This window comes from Osmia bicornis, chromosome 4 (genome assembly GCF_907164935.1).
Source record: "Osmia bicornis bicornis chromosome 4, iOsmBic2.1, whole genome shotgun sequence".
NCBI classification, from domain to species: Eukaryota; Metazoa; Arthropoda; class Insecta; order Hymenoptera; family Megachilidae; genus Osmia; species Osmia bicornis.
The window spans coordinates 9,986,191-10,011,032 of NC_060219.1; the positions used below are offsets into that span (position 1 = coordinate 9,986,191).

The window sequence follows — 24,842 nt, forward strand, 5'->3', positions numbered from 1 at the left end:
TCCGCTCGGGGATGAAACAGGCGCCGTCGTTTAATTCCTGCCTTAGTGTCAATGCTGCTATTAACGCTTCATCGGGGGCCAGGATATTTTACCCGCGTCCGTTCCTGTCCATTCCGCATCCTCGCGATGCTCGTTTTCCTTCCTCTTTTTTCATCTATCTCCGATACGAACGGGATCGTTTTTTTATTTCGGTATCGTATCACCGTCATCCGTTTTCTCGTAAAATTTTACACGACTCGTCGGACAATTTTTAAGCGATCGTATCGTTTTTAGTAATCGCTTGTCGTATAATTTGTACTAGAACAAAAAGCAATCTTTTCTATTCACGGAAAACAATCGTCTCGGAAAATGATCGAGAAACCCTGACAGAAGTGAAACGAATGTAATTTGCGTAACGCAGAGGAAAGTCGTAAAACGAAAATATGATTGGAAAGATTAAAAGGTTCGTTCCGTAGAAAGGGGACAATTTCGTTCCTCTGTTGGCAGTGGAGCGGCTATTAGCGTTTCGTTGAAGGGGACGTTTCAGTTGCGCCGCTTCCTGTCCGTCCCTCTTCCTTCTCGTCGAGCATCCTTTACCGTCGCTACAATCGTTTTTTAACGGCTTCATTTCGTTGGGAAACGCGTTCGAAACGCGTGCTCGGAATTTTCATACGCTGCTATTCTGACCGTCGAATGCAGCTCGTTAAAGATCGCTTAATAATTCAACGAGATGCGAGAAGCGGGAAAGAAAACGATCGTCCCTCTATCTTTCGCGGTAACGATGCTGAAAATTCAATCAGCTAATCCGGCATTCTCTTCGAGATTACCGCCGCTACAAATTAGTACGATCGAGAAGTAATTAAGAAACGAAAAGGGGAATGAAATTTCGTTGATAAAGATGCAATCGTCGAACGAGATGCAGAATTTCATTTTCCCTCCGGCTTTACCAGCGTCACCGACGCTTCGTTTATTTTAATCACGCTTACCATGCAAAAAACCAAAGCTCCACTTTACGTGTGTAGATCAAAAACAACTGTCATCACCATTGCTCGCAGTATTTCCATTCCGACTGGTTTGATACGTAGACGAGGCAGCAAATAAGTGCAACTGCAACTCCGATATACGAGTACGCCCATTGTTTCTCCTCGGTTTCCCTTCGTTTTCCATACACTACGGAAACGTAACAAGCAGGAAAAAGTTTCGTTACCGGTTCAAACCGTAGCGTACACGGTTCTTCGTTGTTTATGCTCGGTAAATTAACGTTAACGAAGACCCCGCTCGCGTTTCGCTTTGGTTTTTTCAACGTTGACCACCGAACCACCGTACGAATTACCAACGAAACACGTGTTTCTCGGTATTTAAATGAGAATCGTGCGCGCGTGACGATACCCGCCCGTGGAACGGATGAATTTTTCGGGAAAATATCCGAATCGCGCGTGGCTGCGTGGTTACATCCGAAATACGAACAACATTGGACGCACGGATGCATATGTGATGCATATTTGAATTTCATAAATTCGCAATTTACGAAACGAATCGATAAAAATCAAATGTATCCCCGACAACTTTGTTGCCGAATCCATTTTGGAATATCAATAGAAATCGTACGAATTGAAACCGAATGCTATTGGATCGTTTAAAGTCTATGGATGTTAAACAGCAATGCCGGGTAAATAATTTTCCTGGCATTGATTCGTTCGAAATCTGTTCAAGCTAACGGAAGGATCATCTTTCACTGTTCGTTTGCTTTTCAAAGTGGGGTTTAGAAGAAGTTACTAGACCAGCATGGTATTCGCGTCCGCTTCCGAAGCTGCTTCACAGAAGTTGCTTCATTTATTACTGGGTTCAAGTTAAACAGTCTGTGTAACACGGTTGCTACTGTAATCCATTAGCTGTAACATTTTCTTCTCAAAGACCCTTGAATATTTATCCTTTCACCTTGACAAATATTTCTATTACCCACTTATTAATTTATCTTCTAGCGTTCGTTGTTTAAAAATTTGCCACTTTGAATTATTAACATTATTTGCAGTATACACACTTTTTCTATCGGTTTAATTAAATCCCTTGCCTATGCAAAGGGTGACCGACACGATAGCCCACGTGTTAATATCGTAATCAAAACTTTCACTTTGAATACGGGATAACGAGTAGCAGCTTCTGGTACCCAGGAGTTTCTTCTTCAAAGGTGGCAGAATTAATCATGGTAATTAATTCTTCGAATCTTCATTACGCGGATCCCTTTTAGATGTTGTAATTACGTTGGTGGTAAATATATCTTGAAATAGAAAATACTGTAACGTAGACGCCAGAGTCAGGTGATTAATAAGCTGAAAACGACGGAAGAGATGTTTTTCGAATAAAAATCGTTCTTCAAGAAGATTTTCAAATGCGGTATTTCTTCGAGCATCGAAAGCGACAGGGTAAGCATATTATTTCCACGAATGCGGTCCGATTCGAACAGAATCGTCTCCTTCAGACGATTGCATACAAAGAGCACAGACGATTCTGCGAATACGGTCTTTGCCTCGCGATATTCCCTCGGCTTCGCATAAACATGATGCCTCGATATTTACATAGGAAAGAGGTGCTTCAACGTTGGTCGAGGGACCGCATAAATCTAGTCTCATATCGAATCTTTTCTAGGAATTTACCAACATAAAATGGCGTCACGATTTCGAACAGTTGTTGGGTAGTTTAATTTTCGAAAGGTTAAATAAAGTTCAGTCGAGACTAAGAAACTTCGGTAGACTGTTTTCGAAAAATCGCTAGAACCGTGTATTATTTTTACAGAGTTCTTGAAGTAGATGTTGGAAAGTGGACTGGCTCGTTAAAGATTTACAGGTATTTTCGTGTCGGCCAAAGGAACATGGTGCACGAACACCTAGCATCTGCTTTCGGTTCACCGGTTTCGATTTCTCCTTCTGCCTCGTGTCGCGTTCAAATATTTACCACCCCCTATGCCCCTTGTGCCTTGGGTAACAAAACTGAAACTGCGGCATTTGGTCGGCCGTGGAGGGGGGCTGGGGTTATTAATGGCCCTCCGCCAACTGCCTTGTAAATTACCGGTGGAAATTTCGCGGCGACCCATTATAGAGGCGACTTTGTTTGCCCGAAGTCTGTTGTACGCGCAAGTTATCGAGCGGAGGCCGGTGTTGTTGCCGCGAAGAAGCGATTAATGAGCAAACTGAACTTCCGCTTTGCTAACTATCCTCTTGTCGAGTGTCCAATCAGTTGATCTTTCGAGGGAACGCAGCTGGAACATGTTTCACGTTTCGATGAAAAGTTTTCTTTAATGCGGAAACATCGATTGAAGGATTCTAAAATTCGCTTCGTTTAATCTGGCTTGGATAAAAAATGAGAACAGAAGAAACGAACGAGGACATTCTTTGAGTTAGGAAAAATCAGCACCAACCATCGTTCCGCGTTTTCTTTTCCCTCGGAAGACGAAGGTGAACGGGTTTTCGTATTAGAACGAGCGTAAAATCGATGCTGGGTCGTTAGCGGGATTTATAAGAATCGCGAGAATTTTTCTCTACCTTTGAGTTTTTCTTCTTTTCTCCGGGTTGGCCGATGCACGACTCGTCGTCGTCGAGTGCTCGTATATACGGGGCGTTATTCAGAGGAACCTGCTGCTTTTTTCCCCCGCGAACGCGGTGAAAAATTAAAGGTCCTGGTGTCGTTTTTTCTGTTCGAGCATTTATCAAGACCACGGAACCGGAGAAACTGCACCGCCCGCAAAACGTAATCTTGAGCAATTCAAAGACCACCGACTATCACCTCCCCGCACCGTTTTCTCTACTTTCAACGTTTTCGAGACACCTTCGTTTTCACACCCTCTTCCGTTTTCATCTATCCTTCGGGATCTTTTAAAACGTCCCGGAAACGCTTCGTTTCCAACCCCTGATTCTAACTTGCGTAATTTTTTCGAACCACTCGAAGATCGTAGATATCCGAGCATACCTTATCGAAGTGGCTCGATAATAACCGGTGCTCCAGTCAGGGCTTCGATCGTGCATTTCCGCTTCTTGTGCCGAGCAAATCGAGTGTCAGCCATTTTCGGCTGGCGCTGCTCTGGGAGATGGTTAATTTAGCACCCACAGAATGTTCGACCGGTCCGGGACTTTGCGATAAATCAGTGGCTCGCGATTTGTCACGCGTTCAAAAAGCAGAAGCGTGGAATCAGGTGGAAAGCAGATAAAAAAGTAACGAGCAGCGAGGATTTTTTTGTCCAGATTGAAGAAAACGCTTCTCTCGCTTCGATATTTTCTCTGAAATAATATTTTATTACCGAAAAAAGTATCAACCAGGATGTGTGACGTAGAAGGCTCTTTTATTTACTTAAAAATGTGTTGAAATTCTTCGGAAAAATTCAGAAGAAAATATTGTCTTTCAAGATGAAACGTTAAAGGAGTACGAAAATACAGAATCAAACAATTGGCAGATGGAGTCATTAAAATTTGAAAGACAGTAAGGGAAGACGTTTGGCTACGAACTGCGAATTGCGAACTGTGCGGTAAAGAAGAAGATAATATATTAGTGCGCGATCTACAATGATTAAATATTAATATTTTTGTGCAGAAAAATTGGAGTTGATAATTAAATACCATAACGTCGTTAAGTCGAGCAGCAGCGAGACAGAATTTTTATGAAAAGACTTCAACCCGTTGAGATTAATAAAAGTCATCGTAAAAACTCGTTACCGTTACGCAGCTTGCACTTCCGGGCGAATACAACGTAACTCCTGCCTCTGGAGCATATAGTTTACAAGAAGTTGTAACAATCTGAATTCCTCCCGGCGAATGCTAATTTGCCCTCTACTACTCGTTTAAGTACTTCAAAACTCCAAGTGATTTTCAATCGACTTCAGCTCCTGGCATGATCGTAATTGTTAATTACGGTAAGTTCCAGTAAACTACAGCGAGTTCCGTGGCTTTGGACGACAAGAAGCGATGAGAAAACTTTTCTTCCCGAGTAATAACGTTATCGTCGTGAAGACTGAAAATGTTTGCCCGTCGATTTAATGCACGTCAATAAATTGCTGCATACTCCTCTGTACACAGGAACGTTTTTATTTTTCTTTATTCTATGCACACAACGTGTGTTTGTACGCCGAGAAATTCTTGCAAATTCTTCGCGTCAATACGAATGGAAAACTTTCTTGGTGCTCTCTGTAGTAAATTAGTAACTTCCCGTAATTTGTCACCGATTGCGGTCACTGTTACGGCTTCTTAATGAAAGAAGCTCGAAGACGAGTGTCACTCGGTTTCACGTTCAAACTAATAAACGCGTACGCTATGTTTCTCTCGTGACAACTGCTGATTACATTTATGGCGAGGGTAACGCGAAAAAGAGACAATGAACCGGAAGATACACATTTGCAATGGTACGCGTACTCCCAAGGGTTTGGGCGTTTGCTCGCGATCAGAATCGGTCGCGTGCAAAAATTTCCTCACCATAATCGCGTGCCTGTCCGTCCAATAAGACTGCCGCTCCTGTCCAACTTTCCAGCAACTCGTTTGTCCGCGAATCCCGCGAAAACACTAACGTTTATGTAATAACGTACAGGTGGTACACGGTTCCGCCCGATAGATTGATTTCTGGGAATCGAAGGGCGAGCCAGTTATCACAGTTTTTTAATTCACCCTTTCCCTGTAATATCGGTATCTCGCGTGTTCAATTGGATTTGAATTTAATTTAAAGAAGGAAGAAGAAGCGTACGGCGCGAGCCAGAAATTCGCAATACCCGTCCGAAACTGGGAAGATCGTTGATTAACGGACGGGATAGGAGCGTGTACGAGCAGTTAGAGCGGATTCTCGGAATACTGGTTGTAATCGGACGCAGGTGTACGACAAACAGTTCCTGATCGAGCGTCATTAGCGAAATTATTGGTTCATTAAGGATTCGGTGGTGCAGAGTCTCGAGGCGGGTACGTGGCAAGATCCTGCTGGAAGCCCGTAACTCGAAACGATTGCCAGATAGAACTAGCTGCGTACGGAATTTCTCTCGATACGAACGATCCTCGATTTCCCGTCCATCTCACAGATTTACGACGTTATTATGGCCAATAACCATTGACCCGTATCTGGCGATGTTCCAGGCCGCATTATGCTTCTCGTTGTATCAATATTGTCGCACGATATTCGACCAGTGCATTCGTCGGCAAAGCAATCCCTAACTCAGGCCTAACCCGGAAATCCTGATATGATTAATTTATCGCACGTCCAAATGATATACCGTTTATCGAGTGGCAGGGAATAAAGGTTAGCCGAGAAAATCGAAGCCGCGTTTGCACGAACATCGACTCGCGTAATTCACCCTTTTTACCTGATTCGATACCGATCGGAGAGCAAACTTTCTCGATGCTCCTCCTACGACTTTTTACAGGATCGGTAATCGCGGCCACGATAACGGATCCTCGCGTTAACTCCATTTAAAATCGAATTGGAAAAAACGGCTACACGATAGTTTCTCGTTTAACGATTAAGATCTCAGAAACCATTAAGACCTACTTCTTCCTTACTCTCTTTCCCAATTTCTTAACACTGACTTCTTTCCCGACGCAAATAAATACTCAACGGTTGAATAACTGAATATTTAACACTTCCATAATAATTAAGGCGCTCCGAGCATTGAACTTTTCGCACGAACGGTAAAGTTTCCTGAAAATTTCAACGGAATCTTGCCAGCTAGGCGACTGACAGAAATAACTGAAGTCAAGGTACTATTGGATACATTAAAAAGTCACTTGATAAATGTTCCCTTTGCGAGCTGTTGTTCCAATTATGAGAAACTTTCCGGCGTCGAAAAGTTTACGCTGCCAGGAATACTAACGAAACAATCAAAAGAGCTGAACGAATTTCTTTTTAATTACGCAGTGTCGGAGAAACGGGCGCAGTACCGTTCGAGAGATCGATGAAAGGAACAGACGTTTTATTTAATGCTTTTAACGAATGAAAAGAGCTTCACCCTGGAGGAACGCGACGACTCACCCTTTCTTCCCGTACCTTTTCAACTGGTGTTTGCATTTAATAGGCAAGCGTGAAGAAAAATTGGGACAGCAATTTGAAATAATGCTTATTAAAGTCTGGCCACTTTAACGTTGCGGCGCCTGCCGGTTAAATTATTGCAAAACCTGCTAAATTTTCTGGTTAGCTTCGGTATTCTGAAGAATCGATTCTCGTTGATAAATAAAATACATATATTATAAATTCGGTCAATGGAGCTGTAAATTTTTTGTATCCGCGTAAATTCGTCGGCGAGTTTTCATAGAAAATCAATTAGCCCTCTAATTTAATTTTTAATACAACGTCATCGTAAAGATCGATCGATGACAGGCCAATTAACCGCTTTACATGAGACCGTTTAACGCACGAGTTTGGAAACATACGTTATATCCGGTGCTTGGAGAGCCAGAAAGTCCGGGCAAAGTTCGAAACAGACTGGCTGGAACAATCAGGTAGACTGGCACGGAACTAGTTTCACCTACATTGGGGGTTGAAATTTTGCAAGAACCAACTTTCGGTTACGTTACGCTAAGAACCGTTTAAAAGCTTTCGGGTAGAAAAAGCTTCTTTCTCGAAAAAGGTTGCACCAGATTCGTTTCGTGCTACAAAATTACAATAAGATAGATAAAAGTTCTGGGATACTTATCAAGGTCTTAGAAGCGTTTGTCTGCGAATCGAGGTTAAATGAAAACGGCTAGGTGATTTTGTCTCTGTCTGAAAGTTTCTCTGTAAGAAGAATAATATATCAAGACCTTTCGATCTCTGGACGTCGTCGTTCCATGGAATTAAATGGGATTCTTGAATCGGTACACATTTCTACGAAACGACGTGTGCCCGGGTCTGTGTGCGTGCTTGTGCATCCTCGTAGATCTCGATGGAAAAAGCCTTTTCTGCTTTGTCGATTCGGTTGGTCTTCGGAGAAACAAGTAGCCGTGTGATTTAACGTCGACAAAGTTCTGTTTGAAGAAACGATGGAGAACACGCGATTCGCGATCGATTGAAAAAAAAAAAAAAACCTCCCCTTATTCTAGCATCTCGCAAAGAGATTTCATTAATCTTTGAAGAGACTCCTGTTTATTCAAAAGACAACGGACGACAATTTCTAGTAAAAATATAATCGTTGCAGGGAAGGATATGAGACGTCGTGCTTTAATCAAATGTTATAGGTATCGACGTAACTAGAACCGTATGCCGAAGAGAAAGGTGTCAAGACGTGGCATATAGATGCTGATTTCACGTATCTGTATGCAATGTATGCATGAGGACGTGTTATATACTGGCGTCTAACGGATGCACCGCTGGATGCATCTGATTTCATCTTCTTCTCGTTTCTGCTCGGATAGACGCTTCCGTAAATTCATGCCCCATTCGTTCCATTTCGTTATCCTTTTAACCTCTTCTCTTCCTTCTTTCCGGCTTCTCCAGAAACGAACAGCGCGTATCGTTACACCGTGACAAGATAAAAGAATCTTGGTTACTCGGATAAATTACAGAAAGAATAAAACATTTCTCTTCACTTTGAGGAAAATATTGCTTGTATTCGACGATGCCGAATCGACTCGTTGAATAAGGAAAGGAGGAAAGAAAATTCTTCGCACGAATTTTCACGAGAAAAGGTGCAACGATAGCCCGGCGACGAAACGATTCTTGGCACACGAGACGCAGAACCATTATCTTTTTACGCGAGGGAAAAGAACGCGGTCGAGACGGTTGGAATAGAAAAATTTCGAGATAAACTGGCCGAAAGATCGGAGACAGTTTGGAGGGTGCATGGAAAATAATGGGACGGAAGGTGCTCGCGGGCCAATCGAAACAACAATTTAACAGTAGCTAGTTTTATCTGTAATGGTGACAGACGAGAGTTTCGATAGAACGAAGCCGGAACTGCTTATCGCTAAGAATTGTCCTACCTTCTTCAGTTCTTTATTCAAACAGGAATTTCTTGACAATTTTAATTCGGTCGATGCAGAATTTGAAAAGAGGGAGTCTGGTTGTTAAAGAATTTACTTGCCGACCGACAGAATGTCAAAGTTTGTTCGTAAGACTGCGCGACGAGGCGGAAGTAGAGAAAAGCAAGCTGTAGGTATTTGGTGGTGCGAGGGTTTCAGATAGAAAGAGGGTTTGCAGAGAGGAGAGAAAAGCATCTTCTGGTCGGTCTGGCCACGGACAATTCGCTTCGTTTAACCGGACTGGCTGCTGGACGATGGCCAACGGGTATCACACAGACGTTTGCTGCTCTTTTGAACGTCAGTTATGAGTCTTTCAAATTGCATCAAAGCTGTACAATGGCTCTATCTCTCTTCTTCTACATCCTTTCCACGTTCTTATCTTTTTTTCTCTTGATTTCTACCCTCAGCTGGAACGCGGATATCGAGGAAAGCTATCCTCTTCGCTTCTTCTCTACCGGCACTTGGTGCTTCTTCCTCTACCATCTCGATATCGATACTTTTTCCACCACTTTAGTTGCTGCAAAACGACAGAAAAAGGATCGACCCATGATTCGTGATCCTTCTACGATTTCCAGCCAAATACCATAGCCCTAAGTAAACCTCGCCTTTTCTAGCGATAGAAGCGTGCCGTGAGCTGTTCTTCCTTCGAACCTATTGGTTTTCGCGAGAAACTTAAGCGAGACTTGTAAACTTTATTATCTTTCTTGAAAGAGAGAAGAAAAAAAGTAACCCCCATCTTTTGCAGCTGAGATATCGTTTTGAGTACCTTCGTTATCGTTCCAACGTTTACCACCAAGTTTGTAACATCCGGATATACAGAATGTTCCATCTTAATTTAAATCTTCTTTAAGTTTTAAAATGATCGAACGATGATCTGAGAAAGAACAATGTTTTCCATCGTAAATCGAGTGAAATACGTGTTCTAATCAAGTTTAAAATCGTTTAAAATTGTTTAACGCCAATCTACGTCCATACATGCAAAGCGTTTCACGCGAAACGTAACTCGAGCGAGCACAATTACTGGGGGAAAGCGGTTGTTCGAACCGAGTGAACAAAGGGTAATCCATTATATTTCGCTTCTAGCATCTTCCTGTAGATAATTCCAGCTCGTTATAGAGTCAGAGGTCGTTTTTCTTCTGCTGGTGTGCGAGTCCTGGCATAAAAGGAGGCCTGGTTTCCTCGATTTCCTAACTGGCGATGCACTCGGAACACCAGGAAGTAGTTAGAACGCTGCTTGATGGCGTATCAGAGTTTCCTTCGCGGAAGCAATTTTCTAAACCCTCAGTTCGATCGTTTTACCTCGATCAACGAAATTTACTTTCGTCTACGAAGAGAAATTTTTCTATATATAGGACATTTAACGCGTTAATCGTTGAAAATTATTCTTGTTCGGCAAATTGGGCCGACGAGAAGCGTGATGGTAGAACGATATAAGAAATCGTAGAAAGAGATATCTAATGGGTTGCGGTTACCATCGGTTTACCTGAAAACGATGCAAAAGTATCGCCTCACGCGAGGCTCATTAGCATTTAGAGTGGCCAGGGATTTATTCTGCGACTGTGACTGCCGGATCACGACACGGTATGCATAGGATTATCTTCGAGCACCTGGACAATAGTGACCTAATCCATTTAGAAAGAAAACGAGCTATCTTTATGGTTTCTCTGTTTCCCTTTAAGCTACACTGTATGGGTGTCTACCTTTTATCCTCTTCATTTTTATGCGGCTCGTTGCCACGATGCAACGAGAAAATAAGGCACGAGAGGAAAAACCTCGTTGCTTTTTAAGCTCTTACCCCTTGGTGTTTACTTTATAGAGGAACCGCTATATTTGAGAGAGAAAAATGTCGGGGTCAATAGCGCACAGAATTTTAGGATAGATACATATTTGATCATTTCATGGACTCCATGAAAATTCTTCATGGAATCGAACCAATGGGAGGAATTACTGCAACGACATCCGCATTAACGCGTCGCACAGCGTCGAGACGCGTCGGATTGCAACTTGAGCGTGTAAACGCAGCTGCTTTGTATTTGCGGGCTGGCATCGTCGAGCAGCCCGATTATATCACGGCTGCTGGAAATCCAAGCATTCTTGGTGAACGCCATCTGTCGCCATGCTTGTGTTCCGTGAGGTGCGAGGAGTTAACCCTTTGTTAGAAGCAACGCGTATATATATATGTATATTACCTGATTAAATATGAACAATCGAAACAAAAGCTATCGCGGAGGATTCTTCATTGTCCGCCGAAAGCCTGTATAATTTCTCAAAGAATCCAGCCTAACATCACGTGACAACAATTAAGAGCATTAGAGCGGTCGGAAGAGAACGAGGGGAGGAAAGTTTCGCGGCCGGTGACGAGGAATTAGCAGTGTTCGCGAGACTAACTACCCCCGGCTTACGCGAGCCTGCAACTCGCCAAGATCGGGGATCACAACTCGGCAGCCTGTTAACGCTCTTATCTAAGAAACGGATACGCCATTCCCGCCTCCGTGACTCGACTATCCAACGCTTTATTCGTCGAGAGACCATCGTTCTAAAGAAGGATGCTAGAAAATTGTTAAATCTATCTATCCTCTCGCAAATGAAATCTTAACACACCCTCGAACAAAGTCGTAGCCATTTAAAGTCGATGGCCTCTAATCTTTCCAACTCTGTATATCCCCGATGAATTTATGATCCCCTCGGAAAGAACGATAAATTCGACTATTTCCTACTGTTCCTCTTTCCGTTGGAAATCGCGTATTCGTTGGTATTTGTACTTGTTCGCGGAAACTTGGATCATTGTTGCCACGGATTTTCTCGTAAAATGTATGTCGAAGCGTATGGGACTCGATAAATTCAGCTCGAAGAATTTTTGAGAATTGTATGAGCCATCGGGTCCCTTCGAACTACCGTGCCGGCGCGGAGAGAAAGGAAAATATTTGCTTTTATTTGGAACGAATTTATTGGATCGATTTGGAGAGGTGGGTGCATTGTACGCTTCGTTCGAGCGACCACTTTTATGTGTTCCAGGGTAAAAAGTTTGTTGCTGAAAGCGTTACCCACCTTTACCATCCTTTCCTACCCTCTACAAATAGTACCTATCTTTAGAAATAAGTAATCACGATTCTCTCTCACCAAAGACTAACATCCTTGTTTGTTCAAATGTTTTATCTCTTTGGTCTTCCACTCGTGATACGAATGCATCGTTACTCGTAATTTTCTAATGAAAATTTGAAGGATCGTTGAAGTGTCCGATTCCGATCGAGCAATGATAACAGCGTGGCTTAATAAGCTTAACGTTGTTATGCAAACGTTACGTTACACGAGTTCGCAAACAATTTAGTATATTGCGCCACACCGGAACGTGGCTTGGTGCCTGCGTACTTAACGTTTACGTTGCATCGTAATAAGTTTAACATAGTTGGTGTAGCTAGTGTACGGACAAATAGGAAGTTTCGGCTGCTTCCAGTATCGGTTAACGACATTTGCAGCCTGAGATCGGAACCCCTGTGTTTGATAGGAGGGGTCGTCAAGGGTAGGGATGACAACGAGCTTGCGGTGTTGAAGTGGATAAGGTAACAGGCTACGAACCCAAGACTTCCAGCTTACATTCAGGGTTTCTCAAAATTTACCAGAATTTATCAAAATAACCTAGTAATTAATTATCACGAATCGTTTATTTACGGGCAAACAAGAACGAGGAAAAGAACGGCTTGAAAATATTTCGCAGTAGTATCAACTTTTTCCCTCGAGATAAACGGATAACATTTTAATCGAGCAATCCAGCCGCTTCATTAAATGTGTGTGATGAACGAGCTCATTATACAGTCTCGTAGCTGAAAAACGATCGAGCTTAATTCGATAAACGCTTCGCTTAACGGCCGCGTTACGGCACGCTTCACCGCGGCTAACTGAACGGCAAAGTTTCGCGGACGAATTGCGTATAATATTTGGAGAATAAAAGCCTGAACTTGGTCTTTTTGGGGAGCTTGCAAGTTTCGAATAAGCGGCCACTGAGCTGATTCTAAAGAAGAGAGAATTTTCTGACAACTTCCCCAGCTTTTCCAACTGTCCCTGATTTCATTAACTTTCCTTTAATTCTCTTGTCCCCGCAGAAAATCGTTCGTTCTCCACAAAAGCTTGCGATAATTATTACGTATCGCGTTATTATACGCGATTATCACACTGAATAGTTTCGTCAAAACGAAAGCATTGAAAAAAAAAAAAAAAAATGGTTAACAACGTGAAACAGAAGCGTTAACTTCGAGAAGAAAGATCATTTGAAGTAGAATATATACCCTGGCGCAGAGTAACGTTTTCTGAAAATGTATGCGAATAAGAGCGCGAGGAAGGAAACTATGAAATATCTCTTTATGGTTAAACGAGGTCATCGCAAAGTAATGAGCACCGTTTTAAGGAATTATTAAAGAGATAGCCTACTTTTCGTACACGTGGAAAGGAACGCAGCGAGAATTATTATGACGTTCAACTACCTCAAAACTATACTGTAATAAATACCGGAATACCGCGAAACCATGCTAATAAAGTCATACTTTTCGTCGCTGTAGAATATTAATAAGAAGAAAGACTACTTTCCAGAGAATCCTGCATCGATGTAGCAGAGAAAAATAAATTTTACGACTCTGGCGAATGGGAACCGCTTTTAGGAGCTTGCGGGAACGTTGACAAAGCCGTAAGAATGTGTACAAAATGCAGGGAAACGTTGCAAGTACCGATGAAGTTAAAAGAATCCTGAGAAATGTTGTAAAACATCGGGAAATTTGACCAAGTCAAAAGAATCCTGAAAAATATTGTAAAAGCGAGAAGCTCTGTAAGGAAGCTCTTTCTTTCGATACGTAAAAGTGCAATCTCATGAACTATACGTCTATCGAAGCATCGACTATCAATCGTTAGAGGCGTGCAAGTGTCATCGTAACAAGCAATCAAGCTATCGGACGTAACAGGCAACGGATACGATGTAGCTGATAATGGAGGAGGGGGCGTCGATGATCGCAATAATAATGCAACAGCTATCGAATAGCGTTAGGAGTAGTGTTGGCACCGCTGGCAGTGCCGAACATAGTCGGAGCGGAGGTGGTAAGAGTTGACGTGGAGACGGGGGTGGTTGGGGGTTGATATCTGGCTAAGCGCGGGCGCAGTTGGATCGTGGTCTCCAGCACGGCAGCATTTCGCTCACCGCTCTCTTTACGCAGCTCTCTCTAGGCCAGCTTTCTTCCTTTCTCTCTTTTTCAACCCCTCTTCGACCATATACTTATCTACCTATCCATCTTACCAACCCCTTTTGTCGCTTCCTCCTTCTTTCCTTCTCACCGAGGCCTACTTACTTCTCTCCCTTCTTGTTCGTTGCAATCTCTCTCTCTCTCTCTCTCTTTCTCTCTCGTTCTCTCTTTCTTTCTCACTCTTGGTGCTCGATCCCATCCATTTCAGTCTGTAGACCGGGACCATGCGACACACGCGTCCACGCGACCAAGTGTGTCCGTGTCGAATGACGAATGAGTGGCACTCTCGAGGGAAACGGAAGCAGGGACGAGCAGGTTGATCGCGATTCGGATGTGCCGTGTTTTGGTGGGCTGGGTGCGCCGCGCCGGCCTGTCACGTGGAAATTCGATTTCGAACTAGAGTTTCGTTCTCTCTCTTGCGTGGAGCGAATCAAGGAAAAGCTGGTCGAGAAAAGAGTTTGCTGACTCCTTTCAAAGTTGTTGCAGCTTTCGAAGTGAGTGATTTCAAAGGGTTTCTATCAATAGTCTTATGAAATACCGTGAGAAATAATTGAGTTTCAGTGATTTATGGATAGTTCGGTGCCACGCTTTCGTAGGAATATATTCATTTTATTATACCTTAGATCACCGGTATTTGATATGTTAATTTGCACGGTGGTGAGAGGTATGAAATAAAGAAAAATTTAATTAACGCGTTAAATGTTATCGGTACCACAAATTCAGTTAAATTATCAATGTTTGGGAGTAATAAAATGAAAGATGAAATTTAAACACGTATACCAATATCCTCTCTGGCAGCTAGCGCGTTAGTAATCTATATTGCGGGTATGTCCTACCAGCCATGGCTGAATTTACTGTGGTAGTCAACGTGTCAATGAACAACGCTTTTCACGTGCAATAAAAACCGAATCCTACTAAAAACAGAAGAACAGTATTCTATTCCTAGAACCGTAATATCGTCGCGCAGAAAAGTACAATTTTCATAGGGATTTCAAATTTGAATTGTAAAATCATCGATCTCCCATGTTCTCGACTGCCTTTTCATTGATTCGTTCTACTGTGTTCGTTCAAAGACTCGTCTCGCTGTAAAACATTACACGCGTAGCCTGTTCAAGTGGTCCATTGTAAAAGGAAAGAGAAAGAAAATTCAATGAATATAATGATAACTGAAAGCTCAAAATGGAGCGTGATCGTTTCGAAGCGGTGAAAATTTATTGAAGTCGTGGGAGAATGAATTTTTTCCCGGTGAAATTGAACGAGTTGCGTGGCGATTCGAGAAACATTGACAGGAAAATGCATCAAAGAAGAAAGGAACACGTGGTCTCGACGTGGACGCAATAGAGGCGCTTTATTGGTGACAGCGAGTCAACAACGACCGACACGGACCGCATCCACAACAACGGTACGTTTTCCACGATAGAAGCTACCGGAATATAGAACAACGCGGCTCGCCGTTCTAGTACGGTTTGAACATGAAAATCAACTAAAAACATGAAGTACAATTTTTTTAGAACATTCTATCTTCCAAAAAAAAAATAAAAATTGTCGGTGTTATACACATTCAGTTTCGTTTTCACATACTTGAAAATATGGAATATAAGATTTTCTAGCAATTCTGTCTTCCAGGAAATCAGATTGCCCTCGTTTTCGCATGCATTCAATCGTGGATTTTATACTCGAAAAGATTTAATAAAACTTTAATAAAATATATTTTCAACGAAGACGAGCAATAGGAGCAAACAGGGTGTGTTGACGAAATCACGCATTCCAATCGTGCTAGTTATGTTGTTATGAGTCATGTAGAATTCGATTAGGCTCTCAGTCGTCCGAGAACGTTCGAAGGAAGCACAACACGCATCGGCTGCGCGTTTCAACATACGAACACGCGAGTGATTATATATGTATCTAGTGTGATTTTCGTAAAAGTGTGCGTTTTTCGATGAAAAATTCACGGGAGTTTAGGAGCGTAACGCGTGTGCCAATTTCCCTATCGGAAAGAATAAATTTTCGATGCCGGCAAACATCAAACGACGCTTGGAAACATGGAAACCGAGGTAAACAATTTTCACGCGTTCGCGTTTAACTCTGCCACCCTCTCGAGCGATTATCGTGCCGGCGATAGAGTTATATTTCGGATTGATTTCAATTTGCGTGCACACGCCAGCTTCGCAGAAGCTCGAACGATGTCGGCTCGGTTGTATAACAGGCTGATTATTAGCACGTAATAACAGGCCGGTAATAAATCTACGAATAGATAATCAAAACTGTAAACATCGCGAAATTGCTGTCCCGTCGTTTCGTGTTTCGATAGCTCGGGTTACAAACTGTATTACGAATATTATTGTCGCACATATTGTTGCAACTTGTAAACAGAAAACGACGTACTGACATGCTCGTTATTAGTTTCGATTATTTGGTATTTAATTTTGATTATTTTAATTGAATTCATTATTCACATGTGAGCCTAATTACACGCGTCACTCAAAAACGTGTTTCTGGAAAGCAGCGTTATTATTCTCCGGTGTGAAATACGATAAAATAATTTCTTTAATTTTTCAATGTCATATCCAGATTACGAGTGCAGGAATTGAATAATTTATAATTTACTTCGGGGGCACAAAATTCTGGCATTTTTTAAATAGGATACCTATGTTCACTTCTATCGATAATTAGGTTAGGATAGGCCACATTAATATTCCCACGGTGGAATCCAAAATTCGAAATTATTAAAATTGATGAAGTTGTTCGTTTTTTGAATAATTATCAGCACTTGAGTTTCCCGCTAAAATGACCGCGACCTACGTGCTCCCTCCGGGCGGGAACGCTTGTGATTGGTTGAGTTATGCATAAAGCCAACATGGCGTCGCGTCAGTGCACGTGCTCAAACGTTTAAGTGTTTTAGGTGAATATAACTTTTAAAATAGTAATTTATTCGTTTTAAAACTATTATTTCCGGGTTGTACTCGTCGAATACTATAAAGTTAAGAGAAAATAAAAGTCTGACCTTTCTTCTTGTTACTGTTCTCAGAAGAAGTGCATCGCCCCAACCGGGTTGACGCGATTTTGACACGCCGCAGATGAATTTACGTCACAACGTCGATTTAAGTGGCTTCTGTGTTCCTGTCTTGGCCAAGATGATCTGCATTTTCTTCTTCTCGTTGCTTCTGCACGGTAAGTCAATTTACAAGTTATTTTACACTTTGAAACGTTTATACACGTCGCGATAAGAAAGTGCGTTCTTATTCATTGACTTCGATGCCGAATACTGACTGGTTGTCAAGATGGCGTAAGATGGCGTAAGAGCTGATCGAGTTAATATTATTTACCAACATATGTATATTTTCGTTCAAAACTGACAAGAAAATCATTTTCAATTTTATATTATCCAGATTTTGGTCGAAGATAACACGTAAATACGGTGAATAATTACCGGGTCAGTAATTTATCGCGGAACAAAAGAAATAAAATCCTCTTGTCGTGTATGCACTGGTCCTTCAATTACTTTTTGTCATTGATTCTTCTCCATGCATAGGTTTGTTTATTCGAGCTGTCCGCGGTCGCGATTTATTGAGAGTAAAACGTTCGCATTCGGGCCTCGTTAATTAGAATCTCTGTTCCATTCGGTCAACTATCGATGGGTAGGCTGTTGACTACCTGCTTTCATTAGAGTAAGGCTTTATCGTCCCGTTAATTCTTGCGAAAGTAATTGTCACGATATCCATTGATTAATCGGACCACTCCACATTGATTTCCATACGTTTCATCGAGAATGCGCTTTCCTAAAATTTCCAATCGCCCGTACTAATTAAATAATGATTGATCGTCACCGTTCTATGTTTATTTTACCAATTTCCCTGACGATTGATTTACCGTTCCATTCTAAGGACACAATTTCGATACTATTAACGGTTGTTAATGTACAACTTTTGAATTATCGATACGGAACGAATAATCGCAGGCGAATATAAATTTTACGCGCAAATGTATGCAGTTCAAGTGCGTGAATAAACCTATTGTTACGGTAATGCAATTCAGCGCGGAAATGTATATTCGTGAATCATTCGACGCATTTTATAAGAGGAAATCTGAAAATTGCAGATTCACCTGCCAGAATAAATCGAAAAGTTGTATACCATATTGCAATCTACGGTATCATTTTTGAGATACAAGCGATTGAAGAGTGGATACCTGCTGCCCGTACACGTGAAACCTTTTATTAATGTATTGGTTTGTTTGAAAAATTCGCGATAGCTATCGATATTGAAGTCTTTTAACTATTATTGTTTGATTTCAAACTGACGATTTCTGGGTGTATTCGGAAATCCTGCAAACATCGTTTGGCAACGCGTTTGATTACACAAAGGTTTCCGCTTTGATGTTATTAAATTTCGCTAAAACCCGATACGCAACAACGATATTATTCCTATATCAGAAGAAAAAAAAAAATATAAGCGTACGGAAAAAGAAATTGCTTTGTATCACGATACACCGTCAGATGGTCGGACGAACCTTTCATAAAGGTATTGCATAGCGTTGCCGGTAATTTCATAAAGTTTCTAACTCATCGTTCCTGGAACGGACAACTGAAAAAGAATAGAAAATCGGTAGAGTGGTTTCGTGGCGCTGTAATTTCAAGCGCGACGTTTCAGTGGACGCCGGGTAAATGTAATTAAAAAAAAATTCAGGAGCAGTTCTTTTTTTCTTTTGAAGTAGTCTGGGAACGTTGCGTTGCCGTGCACGAAACACTTTGTCCGCGCACCAGCGATTCCCGCGACACGGAATTTTCGCGAGCCTCGTCGGGTGCAACGATGGGAACCGCGTTGAAAACGCGACGGAAAAGGCGTGCGAGGAAAATCAGCAAGCGAAAAGTTACGTTAGCGACGAGTGTATGTATGGGCGTGGCTTGGACGCGATCAGATATAAACGTATTGGAGGGAACAATGATCCTCCTCGAAACTTTGCAAATGTCGGGGGTTGATAACAGCCTGCGATACATATGTATTACTATGCTATGGTTTGAAAGAAAAAAAAAGAAAAAAAGACAAAGACATATCGTTCACACGTGTGCCGTTTCCATGACGGCACCATGAATGCCCTCCTGGTCGTCTATTGTTTAACAAAGCTCGCTATTCGATCCGCAGTCTTTGCAATAATTATTATTATTTATTTCGAGCTTTTTGTCACATCAACTACAAGGTTATTAGCGACATCAAGGAGTAGGTAAAGCTTACATTATCTGTTCTATCGGTTTGGTATCTTTTATAAATTTAATTGTCAATACAATTTTTGGTTTAATTGATTTGGTTTTCAATTGTAATCCGAACACAAACGTTGGATTTCTAAGAATTTCTATGGTCCAAAGAAATTGTTCTAATACACGTTCCTGTAAAGTTTCGTCGAAATTGGCGAGTTTGCCATAGGTTTGCTTGTTAGTAACGTAAAGCCTGTTACAGGATAGCGGGTTCTCGGTTTCCAAAGCAAACTGGACGTTCATATTGACCAGGGCTAGGTAAACGCGCTTATCCGAAAGTTGAAGTTACATTTGCTGCGTGCTCGGGTATCGCGTATCACGATTGCAATATCCGCTGGTTATCTCTCGCCCGTTGCGTACGACATAACGAATACGATGACGTTTCTAGTTCTGTTAGCCCGATGCATTTGTCGGGAAACGTGAACGCATAGTTTACAGACCAGGGGCTATTTCATTTTACTCCGTCGAGCCATTGCGGAGCCGACAAAACGACGAATTTACGTTCCGTGAAACTTCCTTGCGCAAGGTAATAATTCACAACCCTTTCACTTCGCGACTTTGTACTTTGTCGTTTCGCGTACGTTCTCTCTGTGCACCGTTTTCCGGATTCATTTCCGCCCGAGCTATCCTCGTTGATGTTGACAAAATTTCGTGAATAGCCCTTACAATTAATGGTACCAGGCTCGATTGATATTTAGAAACACGTTATCGGAGTATTTGCATCATTTTTCCGATTTCTCTTCGTTTGAAACGCGGGAATAAAGCAGGAAGAGTCAACAACGATCCTCTCGCGTTACCATCGTGTTGATTTTTATTAATTCGAAGAACGTACGTACAGCAATCTTCAATATTTGATGACCAGAGTTGGGTTTATTCAACAACGCGAAGTCGGTATTACAACTTTACTGATGAATCATACGAGACTAATGTGGTTTACGCTCGGCGCTTCAATTTCTCTTTGACGCCTGCAAATACTCCCTGAACCTTACTTTGTACCTTGAATACACTCCGGTTTCAAAGGTGTATACACACCGCGATTAAAGGCACGAATGATCGTCCTCGAATAAATTTTAAAAATGAAATTCACATTTTGCCAATTTTAATTTGTAATCGTACATCGTAAAATTGATTCAAATCTACGTCGACGTGGTGGTAATTTCGAAAGCAATTAAGCGCAGAGGAACCGCTATGTAAGGTGGTTGGTTGGGCGCGTGCAGAAACGGATTATCCTTTAAGGTGACTAATTAATTGAAGTCCCACGTTAATTTAATATACTAAGTTAGTTGCAACGCGTGGTTTGAAGCTGGTAAGTGACCCAGTTGTGGACATTTCCCAGTAGAATCGCAGTGGAAGAGAATCATGCTCGAGAGGATCAATCATCCTGAAAGGTAAATACTTCTTTCAACCGACAGATAATTAAATCATACCGAGGGGCAGAGATAAATATTTCGAAAGAATGCGAAGGATAAAATATGATCTAGAAAATTCAGTGGTATGTTTTGAAGTAGCTACTCTCTTCTTACTCTCTCGGTAAAAATCACTGGTGAAAAATTAACTTGGAAAGTATGCAAGAGAGCAGACATTTTTGAGAGACAGTGGCAAAATGAAATGGAGAGACCGTGTAGATTCGAGGACTTTCAACTTAACGTTGATTTATCGCATGTCGAGCACAGCTGTAACGCAAGACTGTTGAAATATTCGGGGAATTCACGATCCCGTTGGGGATAAAAAATGAATGACATATTCGGCAGTTTTCATAGAGAATGGCAGGGAAAAGAGGGATATTGTCTATAACGACGTAGTCGATAGCGACGTTGAAAATTTAATCAAAGGATTGGAAGTATTGGATTAGTTGCTAATCTTATATAATTATTGCAAGCACGATGCCCATCTCTAGCTATAGACGTGTAACCTGTTCGCAAGCAATGCATACGAGATGAAAGTTTATGGTAGGGAAGTAGGTCGGAAAGGAAGGATGTATTTCGTTGGGGGTGGTGTGACAGAACTCGTCATCGTGGTTATCTAGGCTGCTCCGTGTCTCAACGCTGGGACGTTCGATGCAAGGAAAGCCGAGTCCGTTTGACAGAATTCGCGATTAAGGGTGAAACTTTCTCCGAGATAACGAACGTTGCGCTAGCAAGGGTGTGACTGATAAAAAAACACACACGCGCGCGCGATATCTATCTGTAATTACTGTGAAATGTTTCTATGCGGTAGCTCGAAATTCAACGCCGCGATTTCTGGGTCAGCATGTATAAAACATTTCGCGAAAGTATTCACCGATCGAAAAGCACGGAAGTTCGTTGTGCAACGACGCGTTCTCGTAACCCATTTCCAGAACAGCTCGTGATTCTTCAGCTTCCTACGACCGGCGAAAGAATGCGAATAGAAATGGTGGCAAGAATTCCATTTCGCTGCTCGCCGTATTTCTGATCGCTGGACTGCAGCGACGTCATAACAGAAGGGTGAAAAACCAAAGTAAGCCGACGTCTATTATTTTAAAATTCGTTGACCCAAACCCATAGCCTTTTATTTTATTATCCGGGATTTGCTAAAAATTCAACGATAGAGCTCGGAATAATCCTTACTCAAACACGAAACACTCTGCGCGACGTTAAGTATCTCGGGAATAGAGCAGGACTTTGCCAACTCTCCCCTAAATTGTACGGAGTTTCATCTTTCACGAGGGAGAACAACAACGGTAGAGCAGGAACTTTATGTTGCGCGGTTTAAATTCGAATCCGAAAAGTCGTTCGACCCGTTTGGGAATCTTCCAAAGGAAGAAGACACTTGCTAGCTCGCTTTTCATCCCCTTTTCCTCGCGCGGTTCGATCGTTTTCAATTTCTCGAATCGATCTTCGCGACACGGGAACCACCCTCCGTAGAATATTGCCAGCCATCGACACGGTACTGAAAAGCTGTGCCGAGAGGTGAGCAGAATTTCCTTCGTCGCGTACTCGTCGCTTCGGTTAAAGTAACGCGTTCGTATCGTTTAATATTCAGTTCGTATCGTTTTACACGACGCGTATAGGCAAGATTTTCAGGATGTTTTTGAAGCGCGCATCAGTTGAACGTGGAACGATAGCGAACGAGCTTATATTGCGTGAAAACACGAAGCGGGGTAGGTAGAGAGAACGCTTTGGAAATTTCCATATTTATGCAAGTGTACGCTGTCTAAGGAAAGCTTCGTACTACTTACACGATCTTGCCAACGGCGTCATCGGCTTCCTCTCTGCCAATAACGTGCCCTGAAATTTCAGCCCATTTCTGGCTTGTCGATTTAACGACGCTTGATGCGATATCCGATGCGTTTAGAAACTTGAAAAATACACGCTATCAGGAATTTAGGATTGAATTTAACTTTTCCAATTACTTCTTCGTTATTATTCCCGACGTTGCGCCCTTAACGAGGCCTCGTTTAACGGGATTTCGGTTTTTCAACGCGTATTTACGCGCAAGTTTGCGAAGTTAACTGTAAAACAAAGGCCGACTACGTAAAGTAAAATCCGGGCAAATAAATTAGGGGTTCGTTGAAGTTTAATTGCGAGCGTATCTCCTAACGGTGCAGCTTCTCGGTCCCGCTAATAAACAATTAAGGCAACTTCACCCAACTTGCGTCACTTCGCTTGTTCACCTTCCCTTTGTACCGCACCCTTTAAATCATGAAACCGCAATGAAATTACAGAATTCCTTTGGGAACAGGTAACCGTGTGCTCGATGACTGACTTTTCTACCCCGGAAAAGTTACGTTATCGTCCTTTCACATTTTCATTCTCGTAATTAATCGCGTTTCTGCATCTTTTAGATTTAAAATCAATTAAAAACAGAACAATGTGGGATTTAAATTTGATTTACAATGATCAGTATTCATACTACTCCGCCATGCGTTGTTTCAGAATAAAAAAAAGTTTGATTCTCGCGTTTTTGGAAATTTATGAGCCTTTGTATCTGATGCTCGCAAATCTCCCGGCACAGCTATTAATTGTTATTTAAAGACAATAAAAAATTGTTGTCAAAATAAACAGAATGCGGTGTTATTAAAAAAATAAACGATCGCGTTTATTCTTTACTCGATGATAAATATTCCACGTGATAGATTTTTTTTCTTTTTTTTCAAAAAAAACTATAGTTCCGACGGAAACGTGTAACTCGAGTAAATAAAACGTTCTCATTTACGACAAGCAAATTAACTGTTCAACGCTTCGTTACACATCGGGAATCACGGTGAATCGAACGAATTGTTGATATCCACATTGCAATTACCATGCTCCACGAGTTATCCATGGTCAGTGTATACTTTTAATCTCGGCATCGATTGTTTATAAATAGGCACTTTCCTTTTTAGCTGTTCGTTATCATGCAAATAGAATTGCGTTTCCCCCCGAAACGTGATAGAATATTATATGATCGATCGAAACGATTTCATCTGGCACACATTGTTTGGCAATCTGTCATCTCACGTTGGCGATTAATTTTTTTTTATTTACCGTGTAATGCACTTGTACGTAAATAAATGACAGATGATTAGGTGATCGCAAGGATCGCTCTGTATCTAAAGTAACGATAAAAGAGCCTCTTTACTTTTCTGTATCCCCTTCTTAATTAAATGGCAAAGCTCTTAAGAGGCTTATGAGCTTAGATTGCCGGAGTCTTATCGTTCGGACACGTCTGCAATTGTCAGCAATTTTCTCTCCTCCATCTCGTTCCGAGGCGCCCGGTAGCTATCTTCTTCGCAGTTCGGGGTAATAAAAACTTTTTTGTATTTTTTAATTGCTCATCGAAACGATGATTTATTCGTTTTCCCGCGGGAAAAGACGTTCCGGACTTTCATTAAAGAAACTCCAACGTTCGAAATCTCTGAAAGCTTTTCGCGAACAAAGCTGTTCCTTTCTTGAGGTTCGCTCGCTCGAGGAACCGGAAAGCGTTCTCTGTGGACGAGTCTGCGACGGAAGTGCATCGTTTCCGGCCGCGAATCTAAGTTCGCCATGCGGCCAATTAACTTTCATTACAGACAACTAAACCTCGAACCAACGCGACCATTGTTCCGATCATTTTGTTCCCGAGTTAACGGTCGCTTCTTTGCTCACCCTCGAGACAATGACACCGAACCTCGGAAAAAATTATTTTCAATTCGGAATAAACAATAACGTTATCAATGAGAGCTCCTACCAGGGGAAAAACGAAGCTATGTGAACCTGGCACCCGACTTTTAAAAAATTAACTTTTTTTTTCATAAAACGGTAGTATATCGTTTGTAGTTGATTGTAGTAAAAATATTTTCGTTTGTAGTTGAATCAATTAATAAATAAACAAAATTGAAAAATTGACCAGCACCCGACATTGAGATATTTCAAATCGGTTTTTTGCATATGATAGAGAATCGTTTGTAGTTGATTGTAGTGAAAAAAGTTTCGTTTGTAGTTGAATAGT

At 41.8% G+C, this 24,842-nt stretch overlaps 1 protein-coding gene across 1 annotated transcript in view; it reads left to right on the forward strand.

The window, feature by feature from the left end:
• The first annotated feature begins 14,100 nt into the window (after window positions 1-14,100).
• The window catches only part of LOC114882837 (zwei Ig domain protein zig-8-like), a 41,564-nt gene continuing 30,822 nt past the window's right edge, over window positions 14,101-24,842 (forward strand). Inside the window, exons 1-3 of the mRNA XM_029199967.2 lie at window positions 14,101-14,655; window positions 15,235-15,563; window positions 17,190-17,332. Of these exons, the coding sequence (XP_029055800.2) occupies window positions 17,239-17,332 (94 nt within the window). The 5' untranslated portion in view covers window positions 14,101-14,655; window positions 15,235-15,563; window positions 17,190-17,238. The remainder of the gene's footprint in view (window positions 14,656-15,234; window positions 15,564-17,189; window positions 17,333-24,842) is intronic.